This window comes from Salvelinus alpinus, chromosome 18 (assembly GCF_045679555.1).
Source record: "Salvelinus alpinus chromosome 18, SLU_Salpinus.1, whole genome shotgun sequence".
NCBI lineage: Eukaryota > Metazoa > Chordata > Actinopteri > Salmoniformes > Salmonidae > Salvelinus > Salvelinus alpinus.
Window position 1 is genome coordinate 19,578,843 of NC_092103.1, and position 13,205 is coordinate 19,592,047.

General features: G+C 42.2%; 1 protein-coding gene across 2 annotated transcripts; it reads left to right on the forward strand.

Annotated features, from left to right (window-relative positions):
* Nucleotides 1-849: 849 nt before the first annotated feature.
* Nucleotides 850-7,162, forward strand: LOC139543953 (zinc finger protein Gfi-1b-like). Of its 2 annotated transcripts, XM_071350548.1 has the most exons (7): nucleotides 850-1,045; nucleotides 1,676-1,782; nucleotides 2,404-2,595; nucleotides 2,781-3,010; nucleotides 3,272-3,409; nucleotides 4,226-4,391; nucleotides 6,326-7,162. In XM_071350548.1, the coding sequence occupies exons 2-7, from the start codon at nucleotides 1,683-1,685 to the stop codon at nucleotides 6,502-6,504; spliced, it is 1,005 nt and encodes a 334-aa protein (XP_071206649.1). In that variant the 5' UTR covers nucleotides 850-1,045; nucleotides 1,676-1,682; the 3' UTR covers nucleotides 6,505-7,162. The 2 variants fall into 2 exon arrangements, with proteins under 2 accessions (XP_071206649.1, XP_071206650.1); XM_071350549.1 differs by lacking the exon at nucleotides 4,226-4,391 and having other exon boundaries at nucleotides 905-1,045.
* The last annotated feature ends 6,043 nt before the right edge of the window (nucleotides 7,163-13,205 follow it).

The window sequence follows — 13,205 nt, forward strand, 5'->3', positions numbered from 1 at the left end:
ATGACATCGTGAGTTCATGCACTGAAAATGAATTATTGTCTTGGCAAGATATAATTAGTGTAGCTTGCTAAAGTGACGTTCATTGCTTTATACATACTATTATTGTAACACTATATATTTATATCTATACTTCATTGTATAATATATTTTTCAAAATAATATTTTCGTTAAAGAGTATCCCTGCCCTCAAGAGAAATAGCCTTTATGACAGTTTGGATGGAGTAGACCAACTGACAAAAGTTATGACAGAGTTTGGATAGAAACAAATCTATGTCGGTAGGCTAACTGATGAACAGCTATACACAAAATACAGTACAGTGCAAACAAGACTGTGTAAACATGAATAATCGCAGGAGACTGGTTTGGTGTGTGTATCTATGGAGGTGCTGGGGCCCAGTTTTGCTTATTTAAATCTTAGCCACCCAAGATGTATTGGCAATTTCATTTACACAACAGTGAGAATGAAACTACTACTGTAAATCTTGTAAATCAAATATTGCAAATTGTAGGCTAAGGAGTGAAACATTTGGATTTGATTTATTTTTGTTTCTCTAATACATGTTAAAGTTTGTAAAATATTCTGTCACTAATTGGTCAAATTACATTTTTTCCTTTCAATTTGAAAACCATTAGCCCTATATGTGGCCAAACAAAATACAATCATGAGGGTGACATGATGTTCTAAAATTATTTCAATTTATTTGTGAACTGTTTGAAACTTGAAATCATTTGTAACAGTTCGAGGGACTGTGTCCAGGGCCAATGTTTTTCTACGCAAATGTCCACCTGCGAGTTGGCCCTCTCATTGGTTGAAACCACAGTCAGATTCCTGCACAACATTATCTGATTGAAAATCAGGGAGGGGAGCAAAGGAAAGAGAGCAGCAAGTGTGATGTCTTACAGTGGTTTGGATTCTGACTTTTGCGAAAGGATTTTAGGAAATATTTATTCTTCGACAGATTGGATGATGTTTTAAGACTGGGGAAATAATTAACCTAGCCTATATAATAAGAGCACTATCCTCCCTACTTCTTATAAACAAACGGTAAGTAGGCTACAGCAGGTGCATAATACTATAACGAATATTCCCTGTTGCCTATTATTAGAAATATTGATAATTCGAAAAATTAAAATGGATCCATGTAGGCTATAATGGAATTAATGCATTTTACAATTAGCTTATCCAAGTCAGTGATGCTTTAAACGTAATTAGCCTAACATATGCTTTTGGAACGAAACTTTTTTAAAGTTCTGTATTTTACAGCATTATATTTCAAGATACATACATAGTTAAAACGATAACTGAAAAAGACCTACTGATAGATCATTGGACCTCACAGCATATTATGGAAATGAATGAGTGGACAAGTGTGAAAATATTTGGCTATTTTATGTTTCAAATATTTACATTTAAAACATGAGTGTTAACATACAGTTAAACAACCTACCTTAACTGAATTAACACATATGACACAATGTGTCTAAGAATTATGTAATGGTAATTACATTTTTGTTTCCCTCGCTCAGATACGCTCCATCAAATATGTTATATCAGCCTAATTAAACATCTTGAAAGTTCACAGACTAATAAACTGTACATTATAAAAATGTTAGGCCTAGCCTAAAACATTTTGAGTTGTCTATAAGCATTTATCATAATATTTTTTTCCAACAGCGTTGTCATGCCACGATCCTTTTTGGTGAAAAACAAGAGGTGCGCATCTTACAATGTGCACCGCTCTCATGAAGACGAAGTCGAACCGAGGGAACCTGAATTTACAAGTAAGAATGTCAAGATTATCATAGCGACACATCAAGACTTTCACAATTGTATAACGACACGTGTATAATGATTTGCCAGTTATTTAATCAATTGTAGTTTATAATGAATCAATTGACATAGTGACAATGCCATGTTTAGATTTCCTGGTTATTTTTTCACTTCCCTGACCATCATAGACTAGTATTTTTTTTATTATCTGGTTAAATGAAAGCTATTGCTAAAAATAAATAATAATGTATAAATATTTGACTTGAGAAAAGTGAATCCATAATGATGCGTTGCAGCATACAGTGGGACTTTTATAATGTTATGTTAAACATCATCATAGAAAATACATTACATTTGAGGACAGATGCAACACCTGATGGACTAGAAAAAGTATCTCAAAAGCAAGGGAAATATGCTTGGACTGTTATTGATGCTTGGATTTGTCAGTGCATTCATGGAGTTATTGAAATTAACTGGTTAGGGCGGGTTTCACGGATATACAAAAGAGACATTATTCTGAAGGATTCTAAGACTTCAGTCTACACTGTACATTTATGTACATATTTACAGACAAAATATTTGAACTTTATGTTGACACTCAATTAATCCTATTTGCAATTGTGACTTGACAGGTGTGATCTCGTCAGAACCACAGAGTCCAGAGTCTCCAGTCAGGCCTCAGTCAGTGGGTCAGCCCTCCCCTCCTGAACCAGACCTCTATTCTTATATTAAACATGAGCAGGAGCCTGAACGCCCAGTCCCCTCTTACCCTAAGCCAACAGGACAGCCGGTTGCCCCTGCTCCACGACCATACTACTTATCAGGTGGGAGACCCTCCAACTGGGCTGGGATGTTGTGAAGGGATGACATGATGTCCCCCAAAAAATTGTTGGGAATAGAATAGAAAAGAGTAGAACCATATTGGTCCTAAATGGGACAACATATGATTCAGAAGGTTTTTCAGAGGAAGTGTTCATTGACTCAATCATCTTACTCCGTTTACCCTCAGAGGCTCACATGGCAGAGTTCCCTCCCTTCTACAAACCCTCCTATGCCTGGGACTCTGTACCTGCGCCCTATGACCTCCGTCAGATGGGCTCCCCCCCCTACCTCCTGCAGCACGCCAGCAGCCTGTACGGGGCTCAAGTCAGCCACAGCACTGAGCCACAGCAACCTCTAGACTGCAGCACACACTACTCCCTCACCTCTGACACTTATCACTGCATCACCTGTGACAAGGTACGTATGCAGGAGTGGAGTCACAGCTTTCTCTTTACGCTGTGAGACTGACAATAGCTAATGGGCCTATACAAAATTAAACTGCCACAACACACAGCATACAGAGATTTCACAAAGCCACCAGAGGGAAAGTTGTGCATGTGGTCTCATATCCCTATTAAAAACATCACATGTAGTCTTTTCAATTCATCAGTCTTTAAATTAACATCGACATTGTGACTAGCAGGTTGATAACTCCCCTGTCCTCCTCTGCGACGGCAGGTGTTCTCAACCCCTCATGGTCTCGAGGTTCATGTCAGACGCTCCCACAGCGGGACCAGACCATTCGGCTGCAGCATCTGCAGGAAAACCTTTGGCCACGGCGTCAGTCTGGAGCAACACATGAACGTCCACTCACAGGTACCCACAATGCACTGTTAGAGATGGTTAAGGAAACAAGACAGACAAACAGATATGTGGAATCTGGCACAGTGCCCAAATTGCCCTAAGTTCTTTGTGTACTTCCATGGAAAAGTAGCCCAAGGTACTTTCATGAGAATTATAATATTTGAAATGTGATGTTAAAATCACTCTTGTTGCAGAGCAGGAAATGCAAACTTGTAGTGTATTCAAGGTTTAAAAAGGCACCTAGCCTCCCGAGTGGCGCAGCAGTCTAAGGCACTGCATCGCAGTGCTTGAGGCGTCACTACAGACCCGGGTTCGATCCCAGGCTGTGTTGCCGCGACTGGGAGACATATGAGGCAGCGCACAGATGGCCCAGCGTCTTCTGGGTTAGGGGAGGGTTTACCGGCCGGGATGTCCTTGTCCCATCGCGCTCTAGCGACATTGTTGCCGCTGGGTTCCGGGTTAAGCGAGCAGTGCGGCTTGGCAGGGTCGTGTTTTGAAGCACGCATGGCTCTCGACCTTCGCCTCTCCCGAGTCCGTATGGGAGTTGCAGCGATGGGACAAGACTGTAACTGCCAATTGGATACCACAAAATTGGGGAGGTTTAAAAAAAATAGGTTAAAGAAAAAGGTATCTAAAGTTTGTAATTTCCACTTAAAAATGTCAGACTTGATTTGCCATAAAGATAATTGATCAACCCCCACAACAAATATCCATTAGAAATTATCCACATAATAATTCTCATTTCCTGTTGCTGCAGGATTATTTTCCTGCTGTAACAAACTGGCTCAAATTAAGATCCTACATCTGTACCTGTTTCTTTAAACAAAGGAAAGAAGTTTTGAATGCAAGATGTGTGGAAAGACATTCAAGCGCTCCTCCACCCTCTCCACCCATCTACTCATCCACTCAGACACCAGGCCCTACCCCTGTCAGTACTGTGGAAAGAGATTCCACCAGAAGTCAGACATGAAGAAACACACCTACATCCACACAGGTGAGGAGAGAAGAGCATCCACATAGCACCAAAGTTAGGGATCCAATTACTTATGAGTCTATTGTAATTTCTCAGAAAACTAAAAGACAACTTTAGCAATTGCCTCACTCTATAGTTCTCTGCTTTCTAGGTGCTGTTAACATTAATTGTTTCCAAGAGTAATAACTACTGATAAATCAAAAAAAGAAACTTAAACAAATGTCCATCTGATTTGCATATCTGGTTATCCTACTTTGCCGAGGCCTCTGTGAAAGGAACTCTGTGCAGGCAGAATATGTCTCAAATGAATGTTCGACAAATCTGAACAATGGCACGATTCTTTCCTCCCAGTCATTGATACTGACTTCAGCTCTACAGCACATAAACTCAGCAAAAAAAGAAATGTCCTCTCACTGTCAACTGTGTTTGTTTTCAGTAAACTTAACATGTGTAAATATTTGTATGAACATAACAAGATTCAACAACTGAGACATAAACTGAACAAGTTCCACAGACATGTGACTAACAGAAATTGAATAATGTGTCCCTGAACAAGGGGGGGTCAAAATCAAAAGTAACAGTCAGTATCTGGTGTGGCCACCAGCTGCATTAAGTACTGCAGTGCAACTCCTCCTCCTTACCCACTCTTCCACCAAGGCACCTGCAAGTTCCTGGACATTTCTGGGGGGAATGACCCTAGCCTTCACCATCCGATCCAACAGGTCCCAGACGTGCTCAATGGGATTGAGATCCAGGCTCTTCGCTGGCCATGGCAGAACACTGACATTCCTGTCTTGCAGGAAATCACACACAGAACGAGCAGTATGGCTGGTGGCATTGTCATGCTGGAGGGTCATGTCAAGATGAGCCTGCAAGAAGGGTACCACATGAGGGGGGAGGATGTCTTCCCTGTAACGCACAGTGTTGAGATTGCCTGCAATGACAACAAGCTCAGTCCGATGATGCTGTGATACACCGCCCCAGACCATGACGGACCCTCCACCTCCAAATTGATCCCGCTCCAGAGTACAGGCCTCGGTGTAACGCTCATTCCTTCGACGATAAATGTGAATCCGACCATCACCCCTGGTGAGACACTTCAGTGAAGAGCACTTTTTGCCAGTCCTGTCTGGTCCAGCAACAGTGGGTTTGTGCCCATAGGCGACGTTGTTGCCTTACAACAGGCCTACAAGCCCTCAGTCCAGCCTCTCTCAGCCTATTGCGGACAGTCTGAGCACTGATGGAGGCATTGTGTGTTCCTGGTGTTACTTGGGCAGTTGTTGTTGCCATTATGTACCTGTCCCGCAGGTGTGATGATCGGATGTACCGATCCTGTGCAGGTGTTGTTACATGTGGTCTGCCCCTGCGAGGACAATCAGCTGTCCGTCCTGTCTCCCTGTAGCGCTGTCGTAGGCGTCTCACAGTACGGACATTGCAATTTATTGCCCTTGCCACATCTGCAGTCCTCATGCCTCTTTGCAGCATGCCTACGGCACATTCACGTAGATGAGCAGGGACCCTGGGCATCTTTCTTTTGGTATTTTTCAGAGTCACTAGAAAGGCCTCTTTAGTGTCCTAAGTTTTCATAACTTTGACCTTAACTGCCTACCGTCTGTAAGCTGTTAGTGTCTTAACGACCGTTCCACAGGTGCATATTCATTAATTGTTTATGGGTCGTTGAACAAGCATGGGAAACTGTGTTTACACCCTTTACAATGAAGATCTGTGAAGTTATTTGGATTTTTCCGAATTAACTTTGAAAGACAGGGTCCTGAAAAAGGGACATTTTTTGCTGAGTTTATATACTCTACCTCATGCTATCTGTTTTAATACTAGATGGGGAATGCAAAATACCACTCACATGTAGGGGCATCAATACAAAATGAAACTGTGATATTTGATTATGATTGATTTGATGCCACAGTTTAAACATGTTTTTGTATGTGCCTATTTAGGTGAGAAGCCCCACAAATGCCAGGTGTGTGGCAAGGCGTTCAGCCAGAGCTCTAACCTCATCACACACAGTCGTAAACACACAGGCTTCAAGCCCTTCGGCTGTGAGATCTGTGCCAAGGGCTTCCAACGCAAGGTGGACCTCCGCAGACACCATGAGAGCCAACATGGCCTGAAGTGAAGCGGTTGAAAACAATGGATGGAGAAGAGGAGGAGGAAAACGTGCCTTATGCCCTTAGCAAAGCAATATAGCAAAGGAAGAAAAAGAAAGACCAAACATGATGTCCCTTAGTGGTGGGCATCTTGGCATCATGACACAAAAATGGCCCCTACGGACACAAGAATTGTACATGTATAGTATTGAATATTATCCTTCTTGTGAAAATGCATTTTTAAGTAAATCAGAGCTGGCAGCTAACCAGTAGAAATAAGACAACGCAAATTATGAAGGTACTTAAGTATTTGCTATCACTTAAGGAGAAACAGTAGCCTGACAGACACGACCCACGTGACTACACAACGAGGAAGAGGACTTTGAAAGCTGGTGTCAGCCAGATTAGAGGAACAGTCTTTTGGAATAAAATGGAATTCAACTGATATGCATCCTTTGGGTGCATTATGATGTTGTAGACTTATCACAGAGGCCTTTGAAGTCAAATGTGAAGAGAGATAGGTCTCATGACTTTGTTGCATAATGTATTTAAGAAAAAGCTTTATATGCTCACAAACAGTATGTGTGCCATTCATATTTATAAATTAATCTTATGTCAAATAAAATTAAGCAATGGTATGTATGAATGAACAAATGCTCTCCAAATAAACTGAGATGTTATTATAAACCTTGTCATCATTGTGAGCTGTGGAGAAAAGAAAACTCACGCTCCGCCCATATTTAACAATCATACTTTCAATCTCATGTGACAAATAGACAAACATTCTGAAGAAGAAAAAAACTGGCAAATGGTAAAAAACACACATTGTGTTAGCTTAGTAAGATGAGATGGCTCATGGTACAGATGTAAGATCTTAATTTGATCACTCTTTTGTTGCTGAGAATTTTCCTGCATAGCAAGAAATGAAAAGTTGTAGTGTATTCAGGGTTTAAAAAAGATTCCAAAGTTTGTAATTTCCACTTATAAGTGTCAGAGTTGATTTGCCCTAATGAAAAATGTATCAGCCTCTACAAAAAATTGCCATTTATTATAATAGACAGATTAATTCACATTTCCTGTTGCTGCGGGATTAGTGTCCTGCTGTATAGCAAACTGGATCAAATTAAGATCCTACATCTGTAAACCTAGTCTTTATGTGTAACCGTTTTGCCATAGGGCAGGTTGCATGTAGACAGTCTTCCAACTGGCTCTGTAGCAGTCCTTTGCAAGGCTGAGCTCATGTTGCCTGGGGCAGAAATCTCTAGTGTGACCAGTGAGAGATAGAGTAAGGCTTCATTCAAATCTATACCTGGAACAACATGCAAATCTCAAGTCACCAGGTTCTCAAATGTCACACAGCCAAAGTAATGGACTTCCGATGCATGCCACCATGCTCACTAAAGAGAGGAGAGGGAGGAAATGAATTTGTTTTTCCTCATTCTTGATCAATCCCCCCAATTCTTCCAAAATCTCAGTCACTAATGTACAAACTGCTTAGGCCTTCCTCATGTATGATGCATGTTCTTCACACCCGTAAGCAAAGGTCTGCACATTCATTTTAATCTCTAGTCAGTCACACTGTTGGTCTTCAAGTGCGAAGAAGTGTATTCCCTCTGTGTTGTGATTTGGGATATACTGTATAACAATAGACATACAGAGGATAGAGTACTCAAACACCCTCTACCCATACCGTACCACACCCATCCATTCTGACGGGTTTGCTTTGACAAACACATTGCACTTCTCATGAGGACACCACCTTCCTCAAACACCAGATCCAGTTAGGCCATTTAAGCTGTTACAGGCAAATCAGATCATTGCTTAGTTAAATATGTCTTATACTATAGAAGTAGCTGGCCAAGTATTACTAATATGTATTCAAGTCCCACTGTATGCTCTATCCCATTATAAGAGTTTTCAGGTCGCTATGCCTCAAAAACAAATTTAAACCTGAGTTTAACAACCACACAACCATACACAGAAGAATTACCAAGAAAGATATTTCAGGTGATGAAGAATACTTACTGAAGGTAAGAAATACAACAAACATATACATGGACATGGTCACAACAGCAGTATGAGTTTATGTTGCGGAGTTGTCACAGAAATCAGTGTCTTGGTGCGGAATGAAACAGGCAGCCTGTCCACTGTCTGGTACAGTTGGTAAACAAATCTGTGGTGCCATGCAAATTAGTATTTATATTACCTAGGCAACGGGGTCCGTTGTGCTCAGGAGGAACAGTTAGGGCTGCATCCTGGTGTGAGGATACAGAGCAAATCAAAATCCTCCACAGGTAGCCAATGGCAGAGATAGGAGCAGGACGGGCGGGCCTAAACAAACAGGACATGTGTCCTGCAGAGGAGGGGTGTGACCCAGACCTTAGCCTGGGGGTAAAAAGGGGGATATTTGGGGACTAGGTCCACACACGCACCTGAGCTGCACTTCCCTTTTTAACATTCACATACAGGTGTGTGAATGTGTGCTTTTTATCATTCAGTACAACAAAATGCAGGGTTTTAAAACAACACAATATAGTAACTTCTCAAAAGTAATTATATATTCAGTATTTGATGGTTCTATTACCTCCTTTTCTTTCTCAGGTACCTTTGACTGGGATTCTCTCTCTGTCTGTTGCCTCCCCCTCTTTATTTGCATCTCCTGTGCCCTAAGGCACCGTGGTATCCTAATCCTGCAAAGTACTAAACTATAAGTTTCTCTGGAACTTCAATGTTAAACTGTCCACTCAAAGTTAAGCTAAAATCTGAAAATGTTTAAACACTTCCAGCTCAACAAAAATCGCATTTGAACTTGATGCATCCACAGAAAATAAAAAAGGCTAATAAAAAGTCAAATGCATGTTAAAACTATCAGAGAATGAAACAAAAGGTGAAATCAACAAAGCAATCGTGCAGCACTATTTAGTCTAAAGGCCCATGTCCGCTGCCTTGCCAGCGAGCTTATGGAGGAATCAGATAACAGAAACCGACTCAACACATTAACAGAAATAAAGAAAAAAAAACTCTAAATCTGTTCTACCCAGCCAAGAACATGTAATGCAGGAAAACAATAATCTGCACACAGTCTCAAACCTAACCACACCAAACTCAAGCTCACACACACACACACACACACACACACACACACACACACACACACACACACACACACACACACACACACACACACACACACACACACACACACACACACACACACACACACACACACACACACACACACACACACACACACACACACACACACACGTAGATAGAGAGGCCAGAAGATGGGGCACAGAGTTGAATTTGACTTGCAAATGAGTATGCAAAATATCCCTGGTCTGTGCTCTGGTAAAGTGTGTTTCAACCTGAGGCTAAATGTTAGGGGAGACATACTGAAGAGCGGATGTCTCCCATGGGCTGGTCTATTTTATGGGAACCCTCCACTGAGGACACTTAAATTAGCAGGCACTGAATATTTACTCAGTCTCAATCAATGGAAGCCATTACATCCATGTGCAGCCATATCTTAATATCATATACAGTTAGCAATGCTTGACATAAACAAACCCAAAGAAAGTATGAATTGACTCCATAATTATTTTTTTTTAAGTTACACGTCTCAAACTATATGAACTTCCCCACTCTCAATCAGCTAAAGGAAAGAGCCTTTCATCCATGTTTATGACATCAGAGGCAGGAGCTGGATGGTAGGAAATAGCTAGAGACATAGAGAGGGAGTGGTGTGACCAGGCCGAGCCTAACACACACAGATTACCGAAGACAAGATAAAGGACAATCAGTATTTAAATCCAGGGAGTGGATTATTTGTTTGTGTAAAGCATCCAATTGGAGGTAAAGCCATGCTCTTCTCCAGGACCCAGCTAGGAAGACTGAAGAGGAAAAACATTGACGAGGCTTGAAGCTGGATGTTGTCTACTTTGCTAATATTACATTCATATCTTCCTTTAGTTTGGCCTTTACATGTTTTGCCTTGAATCTCAATTCTATTAGACCAGTGAACTAAAGGAGAAGTGAAACTGACAGCTGTCAGCAGCTTTCTTAATTTTGCCTGGACACAGGAAGTAGGTCTCTGATCATGTATAAGAGTGACAGGGTGGTGATACCAGTTGATTGACAGTTAGCAGGGGGAAGAGTGTGGTGGATCAGAATGAAAATAGTGACAGCAGCCATCATAGCCACAGCTCTGAGGCACTTTGTCATCCAAATATGGCGTTGTCTCTCCAACCGCCACACAATCAGCTGCAAGACATGGGTTTCTGACTGTACATGATGCATTGAGAGAGAGACAAGGAGAGAGGGAGAAAGAGAAGGGAGAAAATATGAAAAGGGAGGGAGAATGACTGAGCAGGATCAACAAGAAAGAGAGTGAAAATTAAAAAGAGAGCGAGAAAGAGGTGGAAAGAGAGAGGGTGAAATCTGGGGCCATGCAGCAGGCATTGAAGGGCAAGCCGGGCGTGGTGTGTGTGTTATAGTCTTATCATGGCTGCACCACACTGTAACAGTCGGAACACGCCAGAGGCAAGACAGGGAGGAGTGAACAGTCCCTTGACAGAGATAGCACCCAACACAGGCGTAATCTGTGAGACACAGGGCTCGGCAGCACGCACCCAGAGACAGAGAGTTGCTAGATCCCACTGTGTGTGACACCCCAGCTCCACCACACCACATGACAGATTGTCACTCCCAGCATGCCCTATTCCGCTGCCTCATCATCTCCCACAAAGCACAGAACCTCATAATATGGCCCGATGCAGGAAGCACAAACGTCTTATCTGACTCTCCTCTAGAAAAGCATGGCACTAGGATTCTTATTCAAACAGCTGTCACACCAATATCCTCTCCATTTCAGGGATGGTGGGAAATGTAGTTATTTGTAACATACACTTTGACTGAGTTGGAATGAATATAAAGTGGTTCAACTGAAACAGGGGGTCAAAACAAAAGACTGCCTATCCGAGGGACACCAGCCATCATCAAGGCTACAAAAAAACAAGAAGCCGATGGAAAACATATACTGTTTATCTTGAGTCACACCATATTAGCTTATATAATGCCCTAAAGGCACAGAAGTGGAAATTAAAAAAAGTAGACAGAAATGTCTATCACTAAATTCTGCTTCTTCCCTGCCTAAGCAAGTCCTGTCTGACTCTGGCATCATAACTGAGAAGAATGGGATAAGTGACACTTTTAATAATAATTTTATCTCTGCAGTCTTTTTATTTGAGAGAAACGGTGGTATAGTTGACCCTGGTCAGTCAATCGACAGCTCTTCCCTCTGCCAGCCTCTAGCTGACTCGACGGTTAACTTGTCAACTTCTAGTGAAACTTTATTTTCATTTCTCTCAATTTACTATCTCTGATGTGCTAGATGCCTTAATTAAGATTGGTGTAAAAAAAAGTATAATAATACACTGTGGCTGATATACTTGATCCATTTTTGCTGCAGCTCTCTGCCCCCCTGATTGCTGAATCTTTAACCCATATTTTAACCTGACGATTATATCTGGTACTATCCCCAAAGTTTGGAAGGCAACCATGTACTCCCCCTTCACAAAGGTGGTGACCCTTGTGACCTAAATAACTATCGGCCTATTTGTAAACGTTCTGGCCCAGCTATGTACACTATACAGTGCATTCGGAAAGAAGTCAGACCCCTTGACTTTTTCCACATTTTGTTATGTTACGGATTTATCCTAAAATGTATTAAATAAAAAAATAAACAACTGAATATATCACATTTACTCAGTCCCATAGGCCGAAGCACAATTGGCCCAGCGTCGTCCGGGCTAGGGGAGGGTTTGGCTGGGGTATTGTAAAATAAGAATTTGTTCTTAACTGGCTTGCCTAGATAAATAAAGGTTAAAGCTTTGGTAGCGATTACAGCATTGAGTCTTCTTGGGTATGACGCTACAAGCTTGGCACACCTATATCTGTGAGTTTCTCCCATTCTTCTCTGCAGAGCCTCTCAAGCTCTGTCAGGATGGATGGAGAGCTTTGCTGCACAGCTATTTTCAGGTCTCTCCAGAGATGTTAGATCGGGTACAAGTCCGAGCTCTGGCTGGGCCACTCAAGGACCTTCCAACTTGTCCCGAAGCCACTCCTGCATTGACTTGGCTGTGTGCTTAGGGTTGTTGTCCTGTTGGAAGGTGAACCTTCGCCCCAGTCTGAGGTCCTGAGCACTCTGGAGCAGGTTTTCAGCTCATCTTTCCCTCGATCCCGACTAGTCTCCAAGTCCCTGCCGCTGAAAAACATCCCCACAGCATGATGCTGCCACCACCATGATTCACCGTAGGGATGGTGCCAGGTTTTCTCCAGACATGACGCTTGGCATTCAGGCCAAAGAGTTCAATCTTGGTTTCATCAGACCAGAGAGTCTTGTTTCTCATGGTCTGAGAGTCCATTAGGTGCCTTTTGGCAAACTCCAAGCGGGCTGTCATGTGCATTTTACTGAGGAGTGGCTTCCGTCTGGCCACTCTACCATAAAGGCCTGATTGGTGGAGTGCTGCAGAGATGGTTGTCCTTCTAGAAGGTTCTCCCATCTCCACAGAGGAACTCTGGAGCTCTGTCAGAGTGACCATCGGGTTCTTGGTCACCTCTCTGACCAAGGCCCTTCTACCCCGATTGCTCAGTTTGGACATGCAGCCAGCTCTAGGAAGAGTCTTGGTGGTTCCAAACTTCTTCCATTTAAGAATGGAGGCCACTGTGT